We start from the raw sequence: 25289 nt of genomic DNA on the forward strand, positions 1-25289 counted from the left end.
TGCATTTGGAACATCTCTATTTCTCACACACAGGTACAGGGCACGGGAGGGGTGCATAGTTCCAGGGTGCAGTGTGGCAATTCGGCATCATCAAGGAACCGTGCCAACACCACGTCCCCAACAACCAGAGAGCGTACACGGAGAAACACGGCGGCTTTCTTGGCAAGTCCAATGTCAAAGGCTCCTTCGAGCAGAGTGGTCGGCTGCCCTGAAACACCACCAAAGCACGGGATCTCATATGCCAAGGCAAGAAGAGGACGCATGCTCGCTGCTGCTTCTGCTGCACGCACACTGTCAGGACCCCCACGGTGATCGGTGGACATCTCCCGACGGCAGACCATCCTGGGATTTCCAACACTGCCACAATCCACGGCGGTTCTTGCAACGTGTCATCAGATTCTGCTGAAACTCCTTTTTGTTCACGAGGTGGCCTGGGTCACTAGCAGCAACTCGACGGCTGGAGAGCACGCGGGAAAAAATGGAAGGTCTCCCGCACAATTTGGGCTAGTTCGTTGGGCACAATGAGCATTACCAGCCCAGCAAAACAGAAAAAAAGAAAACACTTGTTGAAAACGTTTGGGGCATGAATCTCGATTCTCGAAAGAATTCCCTCCTGGATGCTGTTCAACAGATAAAAGTGTGTTGTCCGCTGCTCGGAGGAGGCCTGACGCAGGGTGCAAACAAGGCTGCCCTTCAACTGCCCACAAGAGGAAGGTGAAGCCTCTGTCCGAGACTTTGCTGGGGGCAGGGAGGAGACAAAACAAATGAAACAAACAAACAGAAACGCTTGGTGGTGGGGTTTGGGCGAGAGGTGAGCGAAGTCAGGAGCCAGGCACGACGCCGACGCTTGCTCGGAGAGCTGGGGGGGCGTGGAGCAACCGTGCCTTTTACTCAAGCCGCAGCAGTTCCACGTCGAATGTGAGCACGGCGTTGGGCGGGATTGTGCAGTGTAGTCAAGGAGGCAACAGCACACGTATTTGTTGTCAACACTGTCTAGGAATCACATACAAATGAAACGTGATAATTCAAGCAGTGACTAAAATGTGTGCAATGAATTACTTTACTATACTGCAGATTAGAGAGCGTGAATTATGCATGTTTAAATATGAAATTTCTGCATTGTGTGGAACAAGCCAGATTTGTTTCATAATCACTCCTTTCAAACTGTGGGGCCGAGCAAATTTTCACTACAAAGCTATGTAAAAAAATTCAACAGGTTATGTCAATAATAACTACTACACAAAGCACTTCACCATACTGTTGAACTTGGCTCTTTGTTTCTAATGTTTCACTATTAATATATATCATGCTATCGAAGTACCTGATGCAATATACACATTTTTCAAATATGCACGTGGACTGCTAGTATACTACTTGTACTACTTAGCACTATCAGTGGTGCAGTAGTTCAGAAATTTGATAACTATGAAGAAACCCGCCGTGGTTGCTCAGTGGCTATGGTGTTGGGCTGCTGAGCACGAGGTCGCGGGATCGAATCCCGGCCACGGCGGCCGCATTTCGATGGGGGCGAAATGCGAAAACACCCGTGTGCTTAGATTTAGGTGCACGTTAAAGAACCCCAGGTGGTCAAAATTTCCGGAGTCCTCCACTACGGCGTGCCTCATAATCAGAAAGTGGTTTTGGCACGTAAAACCCCAAATATTATTATTATTATAACTATGAAGAAATCAGCGTCTGACATGCAGTTTTAGTGCAAGCTTATTATATAACAGCCCAATTTGAAAGGGCTTCCCTTCAACCTTTTCCCTCTAAACCAATAAAAACTAGGTTTTGAAAGAATACCTTATCAATCTCAGTTAACCTATGGCTACTCTTTAGTATCCCTTTAACCTGCACTAAAGTACATGAGCGCTTTCACATACAATCCCGATAGAAGCATGGCCACAGTAGCTGAAAATCAAACCCTCAAACTTGTGCTCAATAGCTGAATTCCATGGCCACTGAATTGCTCCAGTGGACCATCCCCCTCCTCTGTTACTATGTTAGAAGTCAGTCAATGACGACTTTCCAAGGATATATGCCAGGGTGGCCCATGGCTCCATAGGCATAGTCTGGAGAGCAGATCAGCCTGGCTCGTTGGCCGACACTCATCTGCATCAAGGAAAGGCAAACACACAGCGTGTAGCTGTGTTAGTAATGCAAGCATGTAGAGACCAAATGAAAAAAAAAAAGGAATCAAATAAAAATGTACAGCCCCATTAATTGAACACGATTCCTAGTCACGTGTCTAGTAGCAGATGTGGCAGATATCTAACATCTGATGCATGTGTTACATACTACAGATTCTCTGCACTTTTAGCAAATTTACTGAAATGCTAGTGCAACCCCTTTTCGGGCATGTACAACCCACAAAACTAGGAATCAACAAATATTAGTTAAGCATGAAATGAAGTAGTACAAGATTAAACATATAACGCCTGCTATTTAGCACTGCTGTGTTGTATGACAGGAAGCGAGAAGATTTTATTTCCAGTTTATGGATGCCACCAATGTTTAGGCATAACATGAGCAGTTTGTCAATAGACAGTTTTAGTTTGGTGTACGCTGTAAGCTAAGTGTAGCGTACGCTAAGCAGCACACGTTTTGTACAATTTTAGTTGGCCGGCGATATCTTCAGATCTCAGAGGCCATATGCCGTCGTTGCGGCTATTTCCCGCCTGTAGCGATAGGTGCCGCTGACATCTCGAACGTTTATTTCGTTAGGCTTCAACTCGTTGGAAACGAGAAGCGATCTCGAAAACACAACGAGGTTATCCATAATACTCTGTCGTCGAAGTGGCCTGAGACTAAGCGAAAGCCGTTTACACATTCATTTGCTACAAACAATGTGCATTTTACAAAAGCAATGCCAAATTCAATTCGAAGCGGGCAGCCGGGACCACCGACATGTTTCACGCAAACCACGCAAAAACACTAACGCTAACTCGTTTGCGTTGCGTACGCCCGCTATACCCGCTATTTTGTTTAGTGTTCAGCGCATGTGCAGTGACGACCCGCTATTTTTTAGTGTACGCAATGGTATAGCGTACGCTATACTAAAACTGTCTAATATTCTTTGGTTCAATATCATGTTCATAGCATGCAAAATGCCAAGTACACGTGAACAACCATTCTGTGCATACAGGTCAAGTGTATTATGGTACAAGTCAACCATGACAGTATTGCCACTGTTTACTAAGGCCCGTGATAGCTGTGCTCCAACACCTACATCAAAGAGTTTATACAACCAATGCACGTGAAGACCACGAGCAGCTGCAATGCCCAATGAAACGTGGAATGTACACAGGAGCACAAAACGTCTGGCTGAGCCAGTCGCGATCAACAGGTTCGTCACACACTGATGAGCATAACGTTCGTCACGCGTCAGTAAGCGCAGTCAGCCATCACACCTCAATTTTAGTTCCATTGTCTCTGCATGCACTGATGACCTCCGGTCTTGCCTGCAGCAAACCCTCCCCACCTATGCACACCGAGGTGTGCAACTGAGCTTTGATTGTGTAACAGCTCCACTGAACAGTAACAACTAGGCAGTGCATTACTCATCCGACCAGGGGAAGTAACAGGAATTAATATTGAAGTAAATTTGTATGACTGCGTTAAGCTTAACAGTGTGGAAATGACAAATGCAACTTCAAATTCACATTATAACATTGTCAAAGGAACTAAAGGCAAGGGATAACTATGGCAACATAGCTCACATGCACACATCAGAACAAGGAATGGCACCAGGGCAATAAAAAAAGAAAATGCAATATGCTCACCGAGCACATTTTTACAGCTGAGCAAAGTTGCCAGAAAGGCTGCCTTCCCCCCCTAATAAAGGTCAATTGAAAGTGGAGATATTCATCCTGCCCACAACTTGTCTCCTTGCACCATTAGGCCCTACATATGAAGGCAACAGGCCACCTCCAAAGAACTTCTCACCTGAGCAACACCCTCGTCCCAGCCGCGAATGACTTCCCCTTTGCCAATGCGAAACTTGAATGGCTTGCCCCTGTCCCGTGATGAGTCAAACTTTGCACCATCTGCCAAGGTACCTGCAGATTGAATCAAGCTACCCTGTGAAATTTGAAGGGACAGCATACAGAAGTTCAGTTCTAGAATGATTAGCCGCTTAATATTTTATAATTGTTACATATTATGTCTACCGAATAGGAAAATGCATATATAAAAGGTTTAAGTAATACATAACTTATAGTTCCAAAGATGTGTGGTTTGCACATGTGTATTTTAGGCCTGAATCTGAACCATATTCAGAGAAAAAGCCTCCACTAGGATGATCAGCTTTCTGCTTCGATTTTGGTATATTTATAGAAATGAATGAATAAAGACGGAATGGCTATCTCTGTTGGTTAAACCAGCTGAACTAGACAACAGCACTAGTTCGTTATAAATAGACAAGAAAGTTGTGAGAAAGCATCCAGACGGCCAGTTACAGTTACTAGTAGATCAGGGCTTAAGGCTGGGTTATCGAGCAGTGCTGTGAGTAGGTCAGGAAAGCATAGCAGGTCTGAAAAATCTGGTTCAACAAATTCGGTTTGAAACTATTTTTGTGTAATATACTGAAATCATTTCACAATGCAAATTAAACATTGTAAAGGTATTGGTGTCATTACGAAACCCATAAACCAGCTGTAATAATCTAGCATTTTATCACAAAATCATAAAAAGTTGGCAGGTATGCATTACTGCAGACAATGCCTCAAGACGTAACACAGCTAAATGTCAATGATAAACCGAACAGTTAACTGACAAATGTTGCAATGGTAAAAAGAAACCCGCAGAAACTCCTTTTATACTCGTTGGATAAATGAACTAAAGATAACCGCAAAATCACCTTTTATATATATATATGAATATGAATATTCTAGGTAACTGAAATTTTACTAGAAACAAAGTTTGTAAAACTAAACCTCACACATTTCAAATTTTACAGGGAGACGGCAGACTGTAGACTCACCTGTGTAGTGGACCACAACTGTCTGACCAATTTTTGGGAATGTCTGACCTGCAAACAAGATTATCAACGTAAACAGGGAGGCAACCACTATGTTGCATTGAATGTATGCGGTAATGGTTAAATGAAAACGAGATAAAACGAAGTTAACAAATACTACAGATGACAGCAAAATACTTGTATACAAAATTTTTCTTTAGTTTGTACTATTTGCTGGTGTTGGGGGGGGGGGGATTTGAATGTTTCGATGTGCTTAATTTATACTGTTTATTTCCGATTTCTAATTTTCGCTACTTGCTTTAATGTACGCTCTATATCCTCAACCCTTTTACCCGATGTCCCATAGAGGGATTATTCTAAATCCATAAATGAGGCGGACTGGTGCACTGGAACAAAGTTTTACTTTCCGATTCGACATCAGCGTCACCTTTGGGCAACCACCAGAGCAACAAATTCTTGGCATTTCAAGCTGCATCACCGTATGTTACCGAGCTGCATTAACATACTTATGCAAAGCCAAGCTGTAGCCAAGCAGATGGATGACGTTGCAGAGCATTTCGGCACTTATGGCGTTCTGACAACCAGTCTTTTCTGTGGGTACGTATTCAATGATCGGGAACTACCAGCTATGTCCGGTGTTTATCCACAGGCTACCAACGTGAGAACAGTTCCATTTTTCAAGTTTGAGCCGTCGATAAGTTCCTGGCAACCGATGAACATGTTCACTGGCATCGCAGAACCAACGGTGTTCTGCATCGTGAACATAGGCGAACGCAGCATGATTGTTGCTCACAGTACGTAACACGAACCCTCGTCTGCACCAGAGCCGCCGAAATGAGCACTTCCGCAGAAACCAGTCAATGAAAAATGATCTCCCTAGCGGCGCTGCGCGATCTTCCTGTCCGCGCGCAAGGCCGCGTCAAGCTCGCCAACTGAGATCTCTGCGTTAAGCATCGAGATTGTACTGCAATGCTAGCAGCCACGTAAAACAACCGAAAAGTGACTGGCACACCGTCGAACTTAGGCGCAGCTTTTGAACATGAGAAACGAGTCCCGTGCAAGTCGTCTGGCTGCCGGCACAGCCCTGCCGGCACAGCCCCTTGGTAAACGCTGTGCAGGCACAACGGCGCAGTAACTATCGGGAGCGTTTCTTCGCACGATTCAACAGAACCGATCGGCAAACGGGGATCGGTAACTACGCTCTGGATGGCCTTTCCGCTGGGCGGGCCAGGCCTCGTGGCGGCGTCCCCCCGCTGCAGCCGCAAGCGCCATGTTGGCGTCGCATCAGATTCGCCGGCAGCTCTCGAACACTCACCGTCGCCGGGAGAGATGGTCTGCACTTCAACGCCCATGCTGACGCGGACAGGGATTCACTGGAGCGCGAGCACAACGCAGACGGCTCGGAGCACCGATAACGGCTACAAGCGGTCAGCTACAAGCGGCTGTCCAGGCTGCCAATGCGGTGGCGCAACGAACCAATCAACACGCATGAGATGGAACGCTCAAGAGAGGGCTCAAGCGGCGCTCGCTGACTTCATCCGTCCACGAACAGCATGTAACGTGGCCTTCAACGTGCGTCACAGATCTGTAAGATCATAAGCAGTCAACAAACACTGACACCAAGGACAACATAGGGGAAATTACTTGTGCTTAATAAATGAAATAAAGAAATGAAAGTGGATGAAAGAAACAACTTGCCGCAAATGGAAAACGATGAAGGATGTGGGATCGTTCCCCATTTGCGGCAAGTTGTTTTTTCGTCCAATTTCATTTCCAATAATTTAGAATTTCTTTATTTCATTTATTAAGTTCAAGTAACTTCCTCTATGTTGTCTTGGTGTCAGCCTTTGTTGGCTTTTTATGATATGACTAATAAAAATAGGGTTAACCCCCTTTCTTCCCGTTTACATATCTGTATGGTTATGCTTACAGGTGCAGGACTATTTGTAAACAAAAACGACGACACTTTCGCAAGTGAGGTATTCTGCAGGCAAAAAAAGAGCAGACGCCTGCGTGCAATTGGCTAACATGCACGTTCATGAAGCAAAGTCAATAGTGAATGTACGCAGACAAGCACACATCAAACGCTGCGAAACATTACTGTAGAAACTCCCTAGGACTTGCCAGATAGCACGTAAGCATTCTTTTTTTGATAGTCGCTCATCTTGCAGACATATGTCTCTGACGTATCCGAATGGGTCTGGTTGTATGATGGCGACGTTAGCTTAATGAATTAGGTCTAATTAATCTTAAGTATTCTACTCAACCTTCAATGTTTAATTAATCTAAGCCTAATTATATTAAACAGTGCTAATTAAGGCAACACAAAATAATTTTAATTATCATCACCATTGTTAATTATCTTCAATTAATTGCCATTATGTTTTAGTAGTAGCATAAAGCATTCTCATATATGCCCCCCTAGGACTCCATGCATACCTATGGAATGCATCATGTCACGCGTTACAGGCAGATGGACAGATTTCTGAGGAAAATAACCCTAATGCCTACATATTAAAGGGGCCCTGAACAACTCTTATCGAAGGGGAGAAAGGCATTTGAAGTGAAAATAGGCTGTTTCAGAAATACTTTGCCGCAACAGTATTTCAATGCATTCAGCAGAAACGGTGTTATTGGCAATCAAACACGGCATTCACCATGTTTTCATTCCTTCTTCAATGCCTTGCACTGCAAAGGCTACGGTGGAGTTGGGTGTGCCCACAACGCTCCGCCTTCTAAATGTCACCAGTTCAAATCTCATTTTGGATGTTAACGCAGACGACGCGACTTCCGTTTGTGGTGCCTAGGACGCACTAAACACAAGCCAAATGCGGTTGTCCTCAGCGAGCCACAGTGCGCTTAACCATTGGACTCGTGGCGGCACCCTACGGTGGCTGCGGTATCTAAGATACGCTGCATAGCCGACCGCAGCTACCTATAGCAGCCGCGTATGGAAATCCACTTTATTACGAAATAAAGCATCCAGAAGAGAGTGAGGAGCGACTTCTGTTCGAAAAGAGAGCGTTCCGCTTGCGAGCTCCAAGCACCGCATGGCTGAGGTGTTCACAGCAGTGTATGCTACCTGCGAACTATGTTAATTCACCAATCCCGAGTGGTGGTTCAGCGCCCCTTTAAAAATGTGATGACCTCAATGCAATAGCGAAACAGCTTTTATAAGTTTATCATTGGACTCCTTTCCTTCTAACCAGATGACAGAGGAACACTTCACACAAAGTAGCACAGAATGCACCGGGTGCAAAAGGCAGGAGTTTAATTTTTAATCAGCAAGTGCCCTGCAAAATCTATCTGTAGGAAAAAGATTGACTGTCATATGAGAATGAATGCCGATTTTGGCCCTCCTATCAAACTGACTAAATCCCGAAGTGTCAGGATCTTGCATTGCACAAATGGCACAAATGACTAGATGACAGCAACATCTTAAGAACTGAGAAGCTTGGATGAGTCAGTAATGAGCACAGCGATGAAGATGAAAATTTGCTGAAAATTTCTGCAGTTGGAAGTCTGCACCATATTTGCGTTTCTTGTGTCACCTTCCTCACTGCACTCATTTTATTACTGGAAGTGTTTGACATGAATTCACAGAAGCAAAAAAATTTCACACATTTTGCAATATAACACACCAGTCGCTCCGATCAAGAGTGTTTGAAACAACTTCACTTACATGTCCCATTTCATATAATTTGTCAGTTAATTATAGACCTCCAGCAGAAAATATCTTATTAGCATCATATGATTAAGATCAGTCTTACCTTAGAGAAACCTCTAACAAATTTCTATTGGTCTTATACAATATACATGGGACCAATAGGAAAACCTACAGGTCCAACGGCAATGTGTAAGAGGTCCCATAAAGATTTTTGCCTGTTCCATATCAAGGCAACACAATGTTTTATAAGGTAACTAAAATACTCTATGCGCCCCAATTGAAGAAATAGAAACAGTGATATAAACTTCTATTGGACAAATAAAATGCTTTATATGTCCCAATAGATGCAGTAGAAGTAGTGAGCATGATATAAACTTGTATTGGTAGCATTGCTCAGCAAGAAGCCAACCAAGCAGACGTGCCAAACATCAAGAATGAAGGAACAGAAGGCATCACTTTAATAAAGTAATTGTGCATTCCAAGCTGTATATTGATACTGAGGATATTTAGATACTATACATTGTTTCACTGCGCAATTTCATAGAGATCAGAGCTCTGGACACCAGCATATCGGTATGGTTAGTGCAGATGGGGCTATATGCAGGCCATAATTCATTCGCTATGCAAGTGGTGTCCTAGTGTGAGAGTCCGGAAGGGTTTGCCTAGATAGCTTCGGTTTAAAATGAACAATTCGTGCACCTCTGTACAACAAACCACCTTGGCACACTAAGCTTCTACCTACACCAATACATTTGTAGGCTACCAGTTTTATTAGTGTAGTGTTAGGTCTATTTCATAATCCAATAGACCAATACAGGCTATACCTTTTTCCAGTCAGTCAGGTCTATGATATTATAGACTAATACAGGCTGTCAGTTTTATTAGTGTATCATATCTATTGCATAGTAGAATAGAACAATACAGGATACCAGCTTTATTGGAGAGAGAGGGAAAGACATTCAATGTTGTATCAAGCTTATGTTTTGATAATCAAATAAGATGAGACGTATAGAAACCAATAAAATATCTCTGTCAGAATTTTCCCTTGGTTACACTGCTGAATTGATCCAATTATGACAGTGAAAAAGAAATGTAATGACACAGACTAGTATAAAAGAATTTCATTTATTAAGAACCAGTACAGGCACCATATGCCTCCAGCCTTATGCATATGCAGTTAACTGTGCTTCACAAACCAACATTCATTTACACAAGAGGTGCACACAGGAAGTGCAGAACAAGGATGAAAGATGCAGATGCATTTTACAAGATGAAAAGTTGAATAATCTATGAGAGAGAGCTTTAGCTTGGGACTTAGCCCTGATTTACTTGTTCAAACACACACGAAATGCACACATGCACTCTTTAAGCGCAAGCTCTACCAATATGAATTGTATTTATCGCAGTTGACTGCAGTTAAAATGTGGCGATTGTTGATTTCTGCCCAAAATGTTCAAGCAAAATTGCTGTAAATGAAATTTTAAAATATGAAGCATAATGTTTGCAACTCTGGAACTTCAAAAAAGAAACACAATTGCGTGAACAGTCTACTCGGACATCTAAGGTGAACAAAATTGATATGTTATAAGCAATATTCTATTTACTTGAATTTAAGCTTAGTACTACCTAGAAATTATAAGCTTCAAGGATGAACTTTTCTTGGATGTAAGATGATAAGAGTATCAACAAAAGTAATGAGCTGTACATTCTTGTATGCATCATGCTGCTCACAAATCTTCTAGTGGTCACGCATGACACATCAAAAGCTTGCTTGCCATCTACATAATCAACATGTGACTGCTTCTCAATTTGCGTTACACAACGTTTGTCCTCAGTTCTAATTCTATGTATGAAATGTACCACTATCTAGTTTGCCACAAATGTTTCGCGATGAACAGGTGATGTGACAGTGCCAGTCAGGCTTAATAGGCACACTTCACAATCGGTCTGCCCTTTACTGTAATGACATAGTCATGGTCCTCAAGCAGAATATTAGAGGCACCATCAATGCTTGCAGCTCAGAGGCCAATTGCAAAGAAATTTCACTTGGCTAAATAAGTCATAAATGTGTAGCGCATACTCTTCAAGCAATTTTGGCAACGCTGCAGGGCAGAAAATTGTCAAATTTTCCTATTAACGGCTTTTAATTAGCACATATGCAGACGAAATAGAAACCTGGCGGTTAGCAGATGTGACAGAAATTTCAGATTATGGCTGCCAACATATTCAGCATGCCATAAGCACCACCTAACTTCAACATTCTCAACAGCTGGTGTTCAACATTACGAGTCCTGTGTCACTTCCAACAAGTGTTAACAGCAGACTTGTTTTTTTACAATTTTAATATCAAGAAAAAAAATTTTTGTTAGCTTCTAAAATATAAAATATTGCATGGAGGGCACTTTGACTACACTATCTAAAACTAGGCTTATTATGCGGACCAAAATTTCATTACATTTGGCATTTACCTATCAAAAACTTGACTTCAATTGACATAGAAATGATAATTCGTGAGCAGGAATCGCAAATTCCCATAAAGAAAGCCATGATTTTATGTAATTTATATTAAATGTGCCTGCTACAAGTGCTCTAACAGATTCACTTCACAGAACTGTGACATCTGTTTCGTGAATAGATTTAGTTGTAAACTTGATCCTTTAAATGCAACAAATTTAATTTAAATCAGTTCAGCAGAAAAGTGAGATATACCTCTCATGTATTGGGCCAAGAAAATTGGAGGTGGGCTCATGATAAAGATTCCTCTTAAAGAGACACTGACATGAGATATTAAATTAACCTAGACTGACAGAGTACATACCCGGAATGGAATAGGTCATTACAACAATGACCAAGAGCTTGGTATGACAGAAAGTGCATAAGAATGGTAGACTGGCAGTACAGAAACATTGAAATCCTTGTGTCAGCTTCTCGTGCCATCACGGAAATTGGCATCAAATGCTTAGCGCTATGTATTTAATTTATTTACAACAAAAACAAGGTTGGACTGCACTTGGAACTGAAGATAAATTCCACCAAGCAAATTTTGTGAATGTACCCAGCTCAGAAAGTGCACATATGTTGCCATGTACGTTTTATCAGAAAAAAACTAGATATGCATTACCACAGAATTATTCCGTTGCTCAATTCGTGCTTGCCATATCATAGTTAGTGCATCTCGAATGCTTTAGCCACATGTAGAGAGACAGGCCCATTGTGCCAGTGTGTAGGGATAATTCTAGCCCATTCACTGACTTGCGCTCTTACCTCAAAGTAATATAACGTGTACGATGACTCCCCTATAAACAGGGTACAAAATGGTAGTCAGATCATTAGTTTCGACAACACCTGACTGTGCTTATAGCTATCCCAATGAAGAGTTTCCCTCCGACTTGGTTTTTTGCCTGCCTGCCGACTGGCTGGCACTTGTCGCTACGATGTGACATGCCAAAATGGCATACTGCGAAATCTGTGACATTGACATGACATCATCAACAATGCATTAGGGCAAAAAGTTCAGGACAGGAAGTTTGACCCCATCTCTTCTCGCTGTTAACTGCAACCTTTCTCCCACCAAAAAAATGTACAAATGGAGTTCTGAAAAAATAATAACCTACAAGTCCAAGCTAGTTAAGTGTTTGTTTTTAGTGTGCCTTTCATCATTGATTCCTGAAGCAGCTGTCTCCTCGATGTTGAGGTGGGTGATGAAGCGGAGCCGACGCTGCAAGGCTGGCCGCAGGTTGCGGATGCTCCTCTCAATCTCCGTCTTGATGGAGTCTCCAGTGAACATGTACTTGATGTGGTACCTAAGGCGCCCACTAGTCAAGGACAAGACACAACAACAAGACCTGTCTTTTAGAGTGCAACACCTCTGACATTCAAAGAAATGGTACAAGGGCAAGTGGTATTGAGCTAAATGAAAAAAATTGAATCCGGCTAGAAAGGCTAGACTACAAATATTACACATTTTCTTGACGTCAGAGGCACATAACACTTGAAAATGTATATTTTGTACAAAAAACAAGCAATGGCGCTGCTGTAAATTCCCTGCAATTGTTTTCCATCATGACATAACCAGTCAGCAGTTACTATTTTGTTACGTTTGGATGTCTGCTCCTTGCATCAATGACTAGACTAAAGACCGCTAGACTGGGACTCTAAAAGAGATTTCATCTGTTGAATAGGGGCATATCTGTTGGCACCAAACATATTAGAATTTAAAAACTGGCTATTCAAACAACATGCAGGTTCAAACTAAATGGTAGGACATGATTAAAATTATCAGTCCAATTTTGATATAGCAAACATGGATATAACAAAGTAAATCTAGAATGCATCTCACCAATATGTATCAGCATGTAAAGAACTTATACTTGCACCAACAGATGTTGTATATAATGAAGATATTCTTGTGCCAAATGCCACTTGGTTATATTGAGCTTCAACTGATAACAGTGTGAAGAATATATTTAGTCACAAACAATGTGACAAGCAGTTGCATGATGACGATGGTGTAGAGATGACAAAAGCAAGTTTAATGCACAATGTGAAATCACTTCAACGTTCTGGTAGTTATTGCCAGTTATTGTTTTTTACTGTTAATTATGGTGTCTTTGCACATTTCATTGTTTCTCACATGCATACTTTATATGCATAAGACATACTGTATATGATACTGTTCTGAAAGGACTAAGTGGGCTGGATATCTGCACTATTTTATAAGTCTAGTCTTCACTGTGTTAGTTCACTGTAATCAGCAAACAAAGATCAAGCCAGTTTCCAAAGGGCAAGGAAATTGTATAGCCTAAGTAAATGCTATTTATCAGTTGCTAGTATGCACAGTGCACCGTACCGCACTGTGAGCTTGCTACTTCTTAAGCAACAACAATAACTAACTGCTTGTTAACGAAAAGACACAGCAAACATATCTTGTCCTACAGGTAGTAAACAATGGCCCTAGACATATGCCCTTTTGCATAAAGATAATGAAAAGGCAGTCGAAAAGATCCAGGAAAAGGATACAGGAGATCAGTGATCTGATCAATATAGTTCAGCTGCTCACAATTTTTATCCACATTTTCCAGCATTTCGTACAGCTCCATGGTGATCTGTGATGAAGAGAAAAGATTGAACACAAGGAATGCCACAAGTACATCTCAGTGATCCCGCTTGAACACAAGACACTCCAAGATGGAAACCAGCTACAACAAGCTCACTGAATGAAAGACATGCTTACTCTGGTACACCAGCTCGCCTGCAGTATATATATATATATATATATATATATATATATATGAATCTTCTTAATAAGTTTCATTGCTCTACCATGTAAGTCAAAATTGAACTACAGCAAGAGAATGGAAGACAGACACAATCCATCTGCAACTTTGGGCCATTAACTGTGATGACCAGTTTTAATTGAAGTTGTTACTTACTTCACTCATTGCTTTTACATGGCTTTCATTATCAGCCTTGCATTAGCAAGATACTCCAGTTCAGACCTGCATCGATTCTCTCGCAGCATCACAGTGCCTTTTAGTGTTGAAATAAAATGCTTCGCTCTGTTTGCTTCATCCTTTCCCGTGCGTCCATTCGTGGTGCGGAAATCAAAGTTAAAGAAAAAGAAAAGAAAAAGACAAGAACTACATGTGACAACTCACGTCCATGACAATCCGTGACCTCTCGCTGCCCATGCGCTGGAAGAATGGGGCTACCAGGTGGCACAGAAAAAGAAACTGCTCCTCAGTTTTGACCACTGGCTTGAACCGGTCACGCATGATCCTGAGAAAAGAAAAAGCGAATGAAACGGGCTTCTTCAATAAACTTTAAGGACCAGCAAACCCTTTCAGCCCATGTGAGCCCTACGGAATGCACCCGTGAGCGCAATGCAGGAAACCAGCGCCAGAACTTTCCCATCAGACAGCAACAGAATGCACAACCTGACCCGGCGAGTGAAGAGAGCGTATTTATAAGTTCAGAAATAGCAGAAGTTGTAGTTTTATAAGTCCTGTGCTGTCCGTTAGCATAGAAAGCAAGCCTTCTCAGGGTGTGTTGCACCATCGCAAGCAAAAGTTTGGAGAGACGAAATTTTTTATTTTCTTCTCACACAACCAAGCAGCCTAGTGTTGCAAGGCGCACTTGTGCAGCATGCCACTCAATTTCAGCCTGCATATCTAGGCTACTGAACAGCAACAAAAATCACCTTGCGGACACTATAAAGCGGACAAAAATTTATGTATTATATACACTGCTCTGAAACATAACACTATATTGTGAGTAGGATTTTTGCAAGACGTTTGTAAGCACTCTAACAATTTTTTGTAAGATGTTAACCCATATACCAAATGCGTACACTTCATGCGCTTTAACAGATGCAGTCTACGGAACCGCAATCTATGTTTTTGGTGTAGAGTTACAGATCTGTAACCTTCCTGCTTCAATTTTTCTAGAGACTGATTTTCAGCGATTTATGTGAAAACTGAGGTCTAGAATTCACTTTTCTCAAATTTCATTCAAATCGGTTGAGTGGTTGTCGAATAAAAGCATTTCTGCACTTCACATCTACTTGAATAGGAAAGACGAAGTTGGAGCCAAGCTAAAGCCTCTTCAGGGAACATCTGGTAGTCAAAATTACCATACATAATAGCCCCCACTACATAGTATCACAGCTCCCGCGATGCTTTGGGATGTTAAACAAGCTCAACCAATCAATCAACAAATCAATCAATGCACCCAACTTCCAAAGTAAATACAGGAACTCACTGTGGAATCTGGCTGATCTGGCCGACACTCGCATGGTACCAGACAGCATGGACGAGTGCCATGAGGTAGCAGCACTGCACCTCAGTGATGCTGCTGTGATTGGAGGAGAAACTGAGCAACTGGAAAATGCTCTGCTTGCTGCCAGAGGGTGTTGCCAAATGGGGCCCTTGCAGAGCTGCCAGGATGCGGTCATTGAGCACGGTCCAGTACAGCTCCTGGACACACAAGCGAGGCAAAAGCACTTGCCTTAGCCAGGCTGACAATAAGCATGCATCTGCCAGATTAGATTAAGTGCGGCACACAGCAATGACTTCCACTGTGAAGTACAGGTATGAACGCTCTCCATTGTGTTTCACCTTTAACTCCCAATCCCGAGTCATGGGAGGTTGTACTAACATCGCCAATGATGAGTCACACTCGTTCAGCTCAATGTTGTGCTGTTCCCACTGCCAAAGACGAGCTACAGTCGGCATTGAGAGAAAGCTGCCCTCAAGAGTAGATTTTAAAAAAATTGTTGTGTTAATTCCAACTAGAAATCAATAAAATGATACATTTTCAGAATCAGAATGACATAAAAAAGTGACTACAGAAAAAAAATTTAGAAAATTTGGTACGCTTTCTTGAAATTAATTTTGGGGTTAAAGGGTTAACACGCCGGGGGAGTTGTGTCATATTCCCAACGTACGCAGCCCTTACTTCTTTTACGTGATGTCCTTGATCGCAGTGTTAACCACTCTTTGTCACAACCTACACCACATAGCTATGAGACCTTCTCAGCCCATGGGAAAGTTCCTTTTGTGTGCCGCGAGCATCAAAGGAGCTCTTAGCCTTGATGTGGGAATCGGGTGTTAGTGAAACTTCATAGATAGTTTTGGGTGTTGATGTGCCATTCCTGGCATTCTACTCTCCAAATGTGGCCTGAAAGACAGAACATTGCATCATTTTATTTTTCAGCTTACATTTTAAGAGTGGCACCTCAAGGCCCCAGCCAGGAAAACACATTTTCATTGAATGTGTCTTTCTCTCGCTTAGTTCAGCTATATGTAGTAAAGTGAGCTTAGGTAAGCGAAGCATACAGCATAGACTATGCAGAAGGTAGCACAGCTTGGATACATGCATGCAACGCTAATTCAGTTTAATATTGCGTAAATGTAGAAGTTGGTAAATTAGCAACTGCATTATCAATAATAAATTCATCCTCGCACTACCTTCTCTATACATTGTCCAATGTCGGATGTGCTATTTTAATTTCAGTTAATCTTGCACTTCAGGGTATAACTTGCAGTTAGAAACCCTTCAATCTTCATGAAGTTAGTTATTCATAGCTTTGACATTTGGGCGATTACTATTACTGTACTACTGCTACAGGTCTTCATTTTGGATAGCATGACATTTAACCTTTACTCAAAATACACCATACATAAAAGCACTATGCTATATTAATCGAAATTCGACCACCCCTGTTGATGGAATTTTCAGACTCTAAGGCTTGGACAAGGTGCTTAGTATGAAATGGTCTTCATATTCAGCAACATTAGTACTTTTGTTCTAAAATATAATCACCAAAATGCAGGCAGAAGGGATGCTTAGAGCGCAGGGTGTTGCAGGAGTTATTATTGCAGTGTGTTAATTACAGGGTGCTCAACACGTTATTGCAGTGTAAATCAAATTTAGCCAGCACAACATTTGAGTATATAACAGGGACAATTTATTTATGCTACCTGGAAGCATCACTGTGAGACATGGAATGTCTGTTGAATTGAAAGTGCTGCCCGTGCTAACATGTTACTGATTCCACAGCTTGCATTACACAATGCCTGCTGTTATTCCAGAGAGCATGCCATCCCAATTCAAAATTGTTACTCACAGGAAGTGCAGTCAGGATCAGCCCAATGGCATTCATCCAGTTCTCAATGCTGTTGCGTGGCAGTACCGTGTGCCTTGAATACAAAAAAGAAAAGAAACAGATAAGTGTTTTTGCAACATTTTTTATGAACACTATGAAATAAAGCTACTAAACAGATAATTGAAAAAAATATTGTCATCCACCTGAATGTAGCATGAAGCGACCAATCCTCAGAAAGAAAGTTTTGCAGTTGAGGAAAAATCCGTCCTGGTCTGGAATTTATTCATTGTATGGACGAATTTTCCTCAACTGCAGAGGTTTCTGAGAAAACCGTATGGGGTTCCTCTGTAGCTTCACGCTACTATTTGGGTTAATGACAATTCCTTTCATAAGCCTTCCTCCACCATGCGGGATTCCACAGAACTGATTTTCTATATACATACAGATACGAATTCCTCCATGCAGCTTACATGAAGAAAAACAATTTTTGCTGGTTCCAGCTAACTTTAGTAATTTCATGTTGCAGGCATGAAGCAACGTGTGCGATCGTTAAGCCATCTTGCTTAAGACTAAAGTGCCTTCTACCAGTTAACAGTAAAAAATTTTACAATATACAGATTTAGAGGTACACTACCTAATTTCGAGTGAAAACATATTTGGCAGAAAGTGAAAAAGTAAGTTCAAGTGGAAAGTTTCTGATGCCGTAATGTTTAAGAAAAGATTTTTACAATATAAATTCATGTCAATAATATTAGCTTCTGGCAATGTGGTGATGAAACTGCCAAGTCAAAAGTCTCTAGTTGCTATGAGCAGTTACAGTGTCAGGTCAAACATCTTTAATCACTTCTCCCCTCGCACAACAAATGAGTGGCACAAGGTAAAGGACAGTAGAAATAAGAGACAACATGGTTAGCAGCAATAGCTGTTGTTTGCGTACATAACGTGTAGCACCATGAACTAAAGCTGCACTGAGTTCAGTATAACTGACAGTCACTCAAGGATTCACAAAAAAGTGCAGGGGGCACTGCTCACCCTTTGAGCACCACATCCAACAAGGCATTTCCAACTACAGCGGCGGAGATTGGCAATGCCATGAGCTCAATGCAAGTCACGTGCAAGGCATGGGCAGCCGGGTTGGGAAACTCATTGAAACGCCAGTCTGTGTGCGGAAAGGGGGACTTCCCGGCAACAGCTGTTGAGGATGTCGTCAAGGAGAGGAACGTGTGATCAAGAGGGCTGATACACGTTCTACATCTACAGGAAGCAACAGTCCCCTGTAATTATCCCTCAGCTGCCTCGATGGGTCAGTGCAAATCTATGCGCTGTTCAGTGACACAAGAAAATACTCTGCTTCATTTTCATTGTCATTTCATTGCCGCTAGCTGATTCCAAGTTGCACCTCCAAATTTCCCGAGTTCATCACATCACCTAATTCTCCGTCGACTTTGACTGCGCTTCCCTTCTCTTGTAACCCTTCTCTAACAGACCACTGGTTACCTGCCCTTCTTCTTCTTCTCACGCTTCTTTGTTAACTTCCAAGTTTCTGCCCCACGTGTTAGTACTGGTAGAATATAATGAATGCACATTGAAAGGATACTGTCAGCCATTCTCCCCACAAGACCGATATAATAATCGAGGTCCGGTATCCAGGAAATGTCCTCTGCTGGGCGCTGCAGGTAGCTGAGGTAAGCTTCGCTCAGAGCCCAATTACCTGAACGGATGTCTTTGAGTGACCCTGAAAGGAAGAATAAAGCAATATGCATTCATGTGTGCCTGGTAATGCAGATTCAAGCACACGATGCGACTATTTTGCAAGGCTTTCTCGGAACAATGAAGGAAAAAAAAAGGGACTGCAAATGGAGATATTGTGCTTTTTCTGAAAAATTTTATACTGTGTCACACAAGGATGGCAACACTTCCATACTGTGTGCAACTAATACCTTCAAAGTTCATTCAGTGTCAACACCATAGAAACACAATGTATGCATTTTGCATGTGTCACTTGTATACATATGTGGCATTTTATTGTCTGTGCAAGTCCCAGCAGTACAATAACTTTTTAATTATGCTTTACCAATTAGCCCAACATCAAACTGCTCTATCACTTTAAACCATACCAGTGATGGCAGACACCAGTTTCTTCTTCAGGGGAGGCCTGTCCTTCAATTTCTGCTCATAGTAGTGGAGAGTGTTGTACAGGTACGTCAATGGCCGGTCTGAAACGACAAGCGACTAGTTAATACGAGTTACTATGGATGATGAGGGAAAAAAACAGCTTGTGTGCATATGAAATTCGCATGCTGTTAGCATTTGGCTGCAACACAGACCATGACATCAACAAAAAGGTCAGTGGAGGTTTAGCGGCAAATGCGAGAGAAATGCTTTAGCATTATGTCATACCTCTCTTGCTTCGCACATGATTTTAGCTCGCTCAGCACACGTCCTGACTCTGACAGTGATCCGAAGTGGACTGAGGCGACGGCGCTTCAGCACCTCCGCCTTCTCTCTCTCTCAAGCATCCATTTGCAGCTCTGCTGCCCCCCTCCCTCCTTCCTAGCTCGTATTGGCTTCTAGACCACCCACATTCTTCTAAGCTCTCCCATCTCCTCTCTATGTCTACAACGTGACCCGCTTCACACACATCGGACTGGCTTCATACACTTCCCACACATACACTTTTTTCCGCTTTTATAGTCTTAATGCTAACACATTAAAAGTTGTGTGTTTAAGAAGACAACCAAGGAGTTACAGCAGCAAGACCTCATTAAAGGAATACCGTAGTCACATGCTTGCTTTGAATGACCATAGAAGCCAAAGTCCATTGAAATTTGCCCATTGGTACTTTTTAGTGAGCTTACGGGAAGGAGCCAATGGGGCTTGCAGAATTCAATGACATCTGATTTCAATAGCTTTGAAAGTGCATGTGACACTGTGACGTAAGGTTAACTTAATCAAATTCTTGAACATGGCCATATATAAAGAAGACCTGTGAGAGTAAGTGCTCATGCTTGTGAAAAGGTGCTTAGGCAGAGTACATAAATTAGTATGCTGCAAACTGCCCTTAACCTTTTTACCCCCAATCCCAATTTGCACTCATCCTGCCAGTTTGTACTATATTGCCAAGGAGGAATTCTACTCATTCATGCTGCACTTTGCTTTGCTTTGGCCTGCAGTAGTGAGTCATGAATTTCAGCTCATTGAAAATGATAACTGCTGGCTTTGAACACTCACGCATATCATTTTGTTGTTGGCATTTCTTTTGTTGTCACTAGTGTAGAGAATATTGTAGTGTAGAGAATACTTTTATGCACTTCGACGAAAAGACTCGGCTCACTCCTTGCTGAATGTCCTTTCTTTCTTTTTCAAGTGGTGGGTGAATAGTGATTTTTGAGACCGAATCAAATACGAATCGAATAGTGCCAAAAGCAAATCAAATCAAATCTCGAATACTTTTATAATAGTTTTTAAATAATTAAAAGCCGTTATCACAATTAGCAGTGTTCACAACCCAGTAATCTTAAAGTTAACAAGCTTCTGCCATTGCATAGTATGTTATGAAGCGTTGTTTATCAAAAGCACAAAGGTCCATTAGGAGCAAATAAGCCGTTTTTTGCATGTACAGGGCTCTTCAGAGAGTGCGAATGATCGCTGTAGAGTCTGTATTGTATGGCTACCTAAGTGGCACAGCCTGTTTCACTGCACAAGTTCTCCCGTTTTATGTCTATACTGTGCCAACTGGGGTGAAAACTTACTGTACCTTTGCTACGATTTTATATTGTCACGGTAAAATGCAGACAGAAGACAGGGAGACGTTCAAGAACAACAGGACAAGCTGTTCAAAAACAAACGGAACCGAGGCACGTCTTCTTTGTCTTCACCCAATCTCGGCCACCCACTAGACGGAGTCCGTTATTGCCCCCCTTGTCGTTGTCTTCTAAGTAGAATACACCCGTCAATATGTATTTGGGTGCAGTTGACGTTTTGAAATATTCTAAATGTATTAGAAAAACATTCGCGTTTATGAATAGTCATTATTGAATTCGAAGACTGAATCTAATAGAACACTATTTGTTTCGTTATTTGAAAAAATATTCGCACACCCCTTGAGATAGATCATAAAATTAATATTTTTTTCAATGATAACATTATGTGACATGCAAAAAAAATTGAAAAAATAATTTTAAGAGTTTGTCAATGCGTTCTAACCTAATGGCACCCAATGCCGACAACACACAGCAAAAGTACGAGCCGACTACATCCACTCATAGCACAGAGGCCACAGATGATGCCACTAAACCAATTTCCACACCATCAAGCAACGTCTCCAAGACAATGCAATCACGATAAGAAAGATAATGTGCTCACCGTGAAACTTGTACAAACAGCCCAGGTGGTCAAGAACAGACTCGACTGAGAGTGTGGCCACAGGATACAGCTCTAGGAAACGGTGGATGACAATGTCCATCACCTAATATGGGCAAGGTGTGGATAAAAGAGAATTGGCATTTAATTGCCTGTAAAATGTTCTGCTTTTTCATCATCATCGTGAGACAAATTATGTCCACTGCCAGGGACAAGGGCTTCTCCAAGAGATCTCCAATTCCCCTGTAGTGCATGAACCAAGCAGACATTACCTACTCCTTAAATATATTCCTCTTCTGCCTTCGAATTAGTTTTTTTTTTTTTTTAGCACATGTTCTGTTACTCTAGTACTAGACAGCTTGTTACCTGTGGAAGACTGTCTCACTTTCCCCGACACTTAACGTGACAGGCACCAAATGTGAAGGCATCTCCAGGCATCATAGTTCCTGGGTTTGTGTCAAGACAGCAAGCCTGGCTTTGTGCCAAGGACACTGTCACTTGTAGAAACTTGCGCATCCGGCACTAGTCACGTGAAATCTTGTGAACATGAAACTACCTCCAAAAGAGATCACCAGAGAATATCACCCCTGATCTACACATTACGTGACATGCTCAGCTTAACTTTTTTTCTTCTAATATGCGGGTTGTGTGCCTACCGGAATGAAACGTAGGCAGATGTTGCCAAAGTAGACAGGCAGGTAGGTGTGCTGTTGGCTCTGTCCACTCAGGTCCTGCAGGCCCTCGAAGTAGAACTTCTCTGGGTATTTCTGCAAACGTGCAGCAATGTTTGTTTTTACAACTGCCTTTGTTCAACAGAGGGTCATGCTATGAAATGGTGGTGCATATACCGCATTTATCCATGCAAGGCCTCCTCCCCACCCCACTTTTTTTTGCAAGAAATATGGCAGGATGCAGCCCTTACACAAGTCAAGTACATCACAACCCCATAAAACCTCAAATGATGTGGCAAATTATGTGCAGTGCACTTAAAATTACAAAGTGCTTGTGTATAGTATCAGTGCAATCAACAGCGTTACATGCAAGTAAAACTGATAGATGCATTAACAAATTTAGTTTTCTTTTTTTTTTTTTTTTTCATTGCATTGTTCCTTGCTGCATCAGCCAACAAGGGCATACTGAAAGCGATACATGTTTAATTTAACATTCCAGCATGTAGCCTAAGTAGGTATTGTCATGTTTGATTGAAATGCAAGCACAAGAGAATAAAGCAGAAGGCATTTTTCCCTTTCCACATTCACTATGTGAGTGACGTTGGTGTGATTCATTCACAGGCATTTCGACTATGACACATTTACCCTTCAGTTATGGTGCAATCACACAGTATACAGTAACACACAGTATACACACAGCATACAGTATTGCATATTCAAGTAACTATGATTAAAGAGTGCTCTACTTTGTTTCTCTCATTCACATTTTCATACTGGCATATTATCGCCTGCAGTCATTCCACAATAAAGGTCAATTAATGTGTACTAGAAGGGCTTGCTAATGTCCAGCTTCAAATTCAATAATTTTGCGTGTACTAGAAAAACAATTTCCAACCTGATGAACAAATTCTCCAAGAAAGGTTTGAACAGAAGATAGGTTCATGGAGAGGTGGAACATAGTACCTAAACCTGTATCTAAGCAATGCAAAGAGGACTTGTATCCTTTTTCTTTTCCTGCTCTTCATTCTTTCTTTTATGTCAATGACAACATTTCCATTTTCATTTGCAGATAGTTACTATCTGAAAAAACACACTGTTAAATAATTTATGAAGAAAACCACCTTTAAACAAAAAGGCTGTCAGCCATTTTACCTAATTTCTCATGTAGACGCAAAGATATGTTGGCCCAAACATACCCTGTGAAATGCCAAGTGCTTTTCATGCCAGTCAGTCTGCCTCCAATGTTCCGGGGAATTCTGAGAGAGAATGATAGCAAAAATAAAATATATTTGACAATTTCCTGAGCTGCCCGAGACAGTGATCAAAGCCACCCTATACTTATAGAGGCACTTACATCCTTGACAAAATCCAGAATTCGGTTCTTGAACTCTGATGGCCGGATTAGCAGCATTTGTATGATGAAAAAGCACACCTGGATTTCGTTGCCTTCAAAGCTACGAAGCGCCTGCATTAAGCCAACAGTTCAAAATGGCATAACCAAAAGACTAGAAAAAACAGTTGTGTGTAATGGACTGTATTTTACTAACCAGGCAAAGGATTAGTCTGTCCAGTGAGATGACATGGTACTTCCAAATCAGGTCATTGAGGGCATCAATGCACTGCAATGCAGAGAAGGCATTTTGTTAATATTGCCCATACCCATTATGTTATAAATGAACTTCATTATATAACCAAGTCACATCTGACATGAAAATATAGTTTCATTATGGGTATCTGATATTTGTAATATGCTAATATCAACAATAAATATTTTATATTTGCTTTGTTATATTCAATAGTTCATTATACCTATGCTCATTACATTGTGCTTAAGCCGTAATTACGGATGAGCATTAAAAATGTTTCACAGCCAAAATAGACAAAATGTGACTATAAGACACTGCAATGACAAATTCCATATGGCAAACTTGTTATTATCATCATCCATCTATAAATTACAAATCGAGGGTATCTCCCCGCAATCTCCGATTATTCTTGTTTTGTGTCAGCTGACTCTATTCTATGCCTCTAAATTATCTATCATCACACCACCTGATCCTCTGCAATCCTCAATGCATTTCTGTTCCCTTGGCAACCACTGTTACTGCAATAGGCCACTGGTATCTCTTCTACGCCTTGCATGACCTGCCCAACTCCACTTACTTTTCCTCCCTATTTCAACTATATCAGCTACCTGTGACTGCCATGCTAATTTATCCGGTCACCTTCTATTTTGCTTGACTCAAAAGTGTGTTAACAAACACATATGATCTTTTTTCTGCCATCCTTTTCTTTTACTTCCACTGGTTTGTACTGTGTCTACTTGACATATTTTTTGTTATGCACACATTGCTATGCTTGTTATGTCTTAGAAATAAATGCCTATTCTGAGCCCATGTATAATTGTATATTGTCGGCTTAGACCTTCTCAGCCCCTCCCCAGAATATACATCGGGTAACAAGTGGGTCGCTATCGCAGTGGACACAGTATCATTTTGATGCATGATGCTCCACATCGAATACTTACAGACCATGGCCGTATGCTTTTGTCTAATGTCATTGGTGACATCATGCATGTCTGTTCTATACAGTATAAACTTACCAGTTCCTACCATCCACTAACGAACGTCCTCACTGAGCGTTTGAACCGAACCCTTACAGTCATGCTATCAAAATACATTTTGGCCAACCACCACGACTCAGACCGTGCTCCGCCTTGCACTGTCTTCACTTACAACTCTCCTTCTCTCGAAACTGCCAACTATTCCCCGCTCTACCTCTTGTATCACCAAGCACCAATGCTACGGTTAGACACTGTGCTTTCGTCCGCCACAGCTTCAACTAGCGATTATGCCCGTGATTCCATCGCTCATGCTGACCATGGTCAATAACTCGCACGTGCTCGTCTGCAAGTGTTGCAAGAGAATCAGAAGTGCTGTTATGACTTCCGTCATCGTTAATATTAGGCCACTGTCATCGTGATGTCGATTTTTCACCCAGCACCTT

The 25289-nt window shown here is 41.7% G+C and overlaps 2 protein-coding genes across 2 annotated transcripts in view; both read right to left on the bottom strand.

The window, feature by feature from the left end:
- On the bottom strand, positions 1-6612 carry Fkbp12 (peptidyl-prolyl cis-trans isomerase Fkbp12). Its single transcript, XM_075669602.1, has 5 exons — positions 6294-6612; positions 4982-5029; positions 3946-4058; positions 2039-2112; positions 1-942 (listed from the first exon to the last, which is right to left on the bottom strand). The coding sequence occupies exons 1-5, from the start codon at positions 6328-6330 to the stop codon at positions 888-890; spliced, it is 327 nt and encodes a 108-aa protein (XP_075525717.1). The 5' UTR covers positions 6331-6612; the 3' UTR covers positions 1-887.
- Positions 6613-10969: 4357 nt separating this feature from the next.
- MED23 (mediator complex subunit 23) overlaps positions 10970-25289 on the bottom strand; it is a 51541-nt gene continuing 37221 nt past the window's right edge. Inside the window, exons 22-34 of the mRNA XM_075669601.1 lie at positions 23831-23902; positions 23638-23748; positions 23480-23539; positions 22269-22379; positions 21616-21718; positions 19368-19466; positions 18848-18985; positions 18283-18442; positions 17272-17344; positions 15405-15619; positions 14303-14423; positions 13665-13750; positions 10970-12448 (exon numbers count right to left, since the gene is read on the bottom strand). Of these exons, the coding sequence (XP_075525716.1) occupies positions 12256-12448; positions 13665-13750; positions 14303-14423; positions 15405-15619; positions 17272-17344; positions 18283-18442; positions 18848-18985; positions 19368-19466; positions 21616-21718; positions 22269-22379; positions 23480-23539; positions 23638-23748; positions 23831-23902 (1542 nt within the window). The 3' untranslated portion in view covers positions 10970-12255. The remainder of the gene's footprint in view (positions 12449-13664; positions 13751-14302; positions 14424-15404; positions 15620-17271; positions 17345-18282; positions 18443-18847; positions 18986-19367; positions 19467-21615; positions 21719-22268; positions 22380-23479; positions 23540-23637; positions 23749-23830; positions 23903-25289) is intronic.

Source organism: Dermacentor variabilis, chromosome 9 (assembly GCF_050947875.1).
Source record: "Dermacentor variabilis isolate Ectoservices chromosome 9, ASM5094787v1, whole genome shotgun sequence".
Taxonomy (NCBI): Eukaryota; Metazoa; Arthropoda; class Arachnida; order Ixodida; family Ixodidae; genus Dermacentor; species Dermacentor variabilis.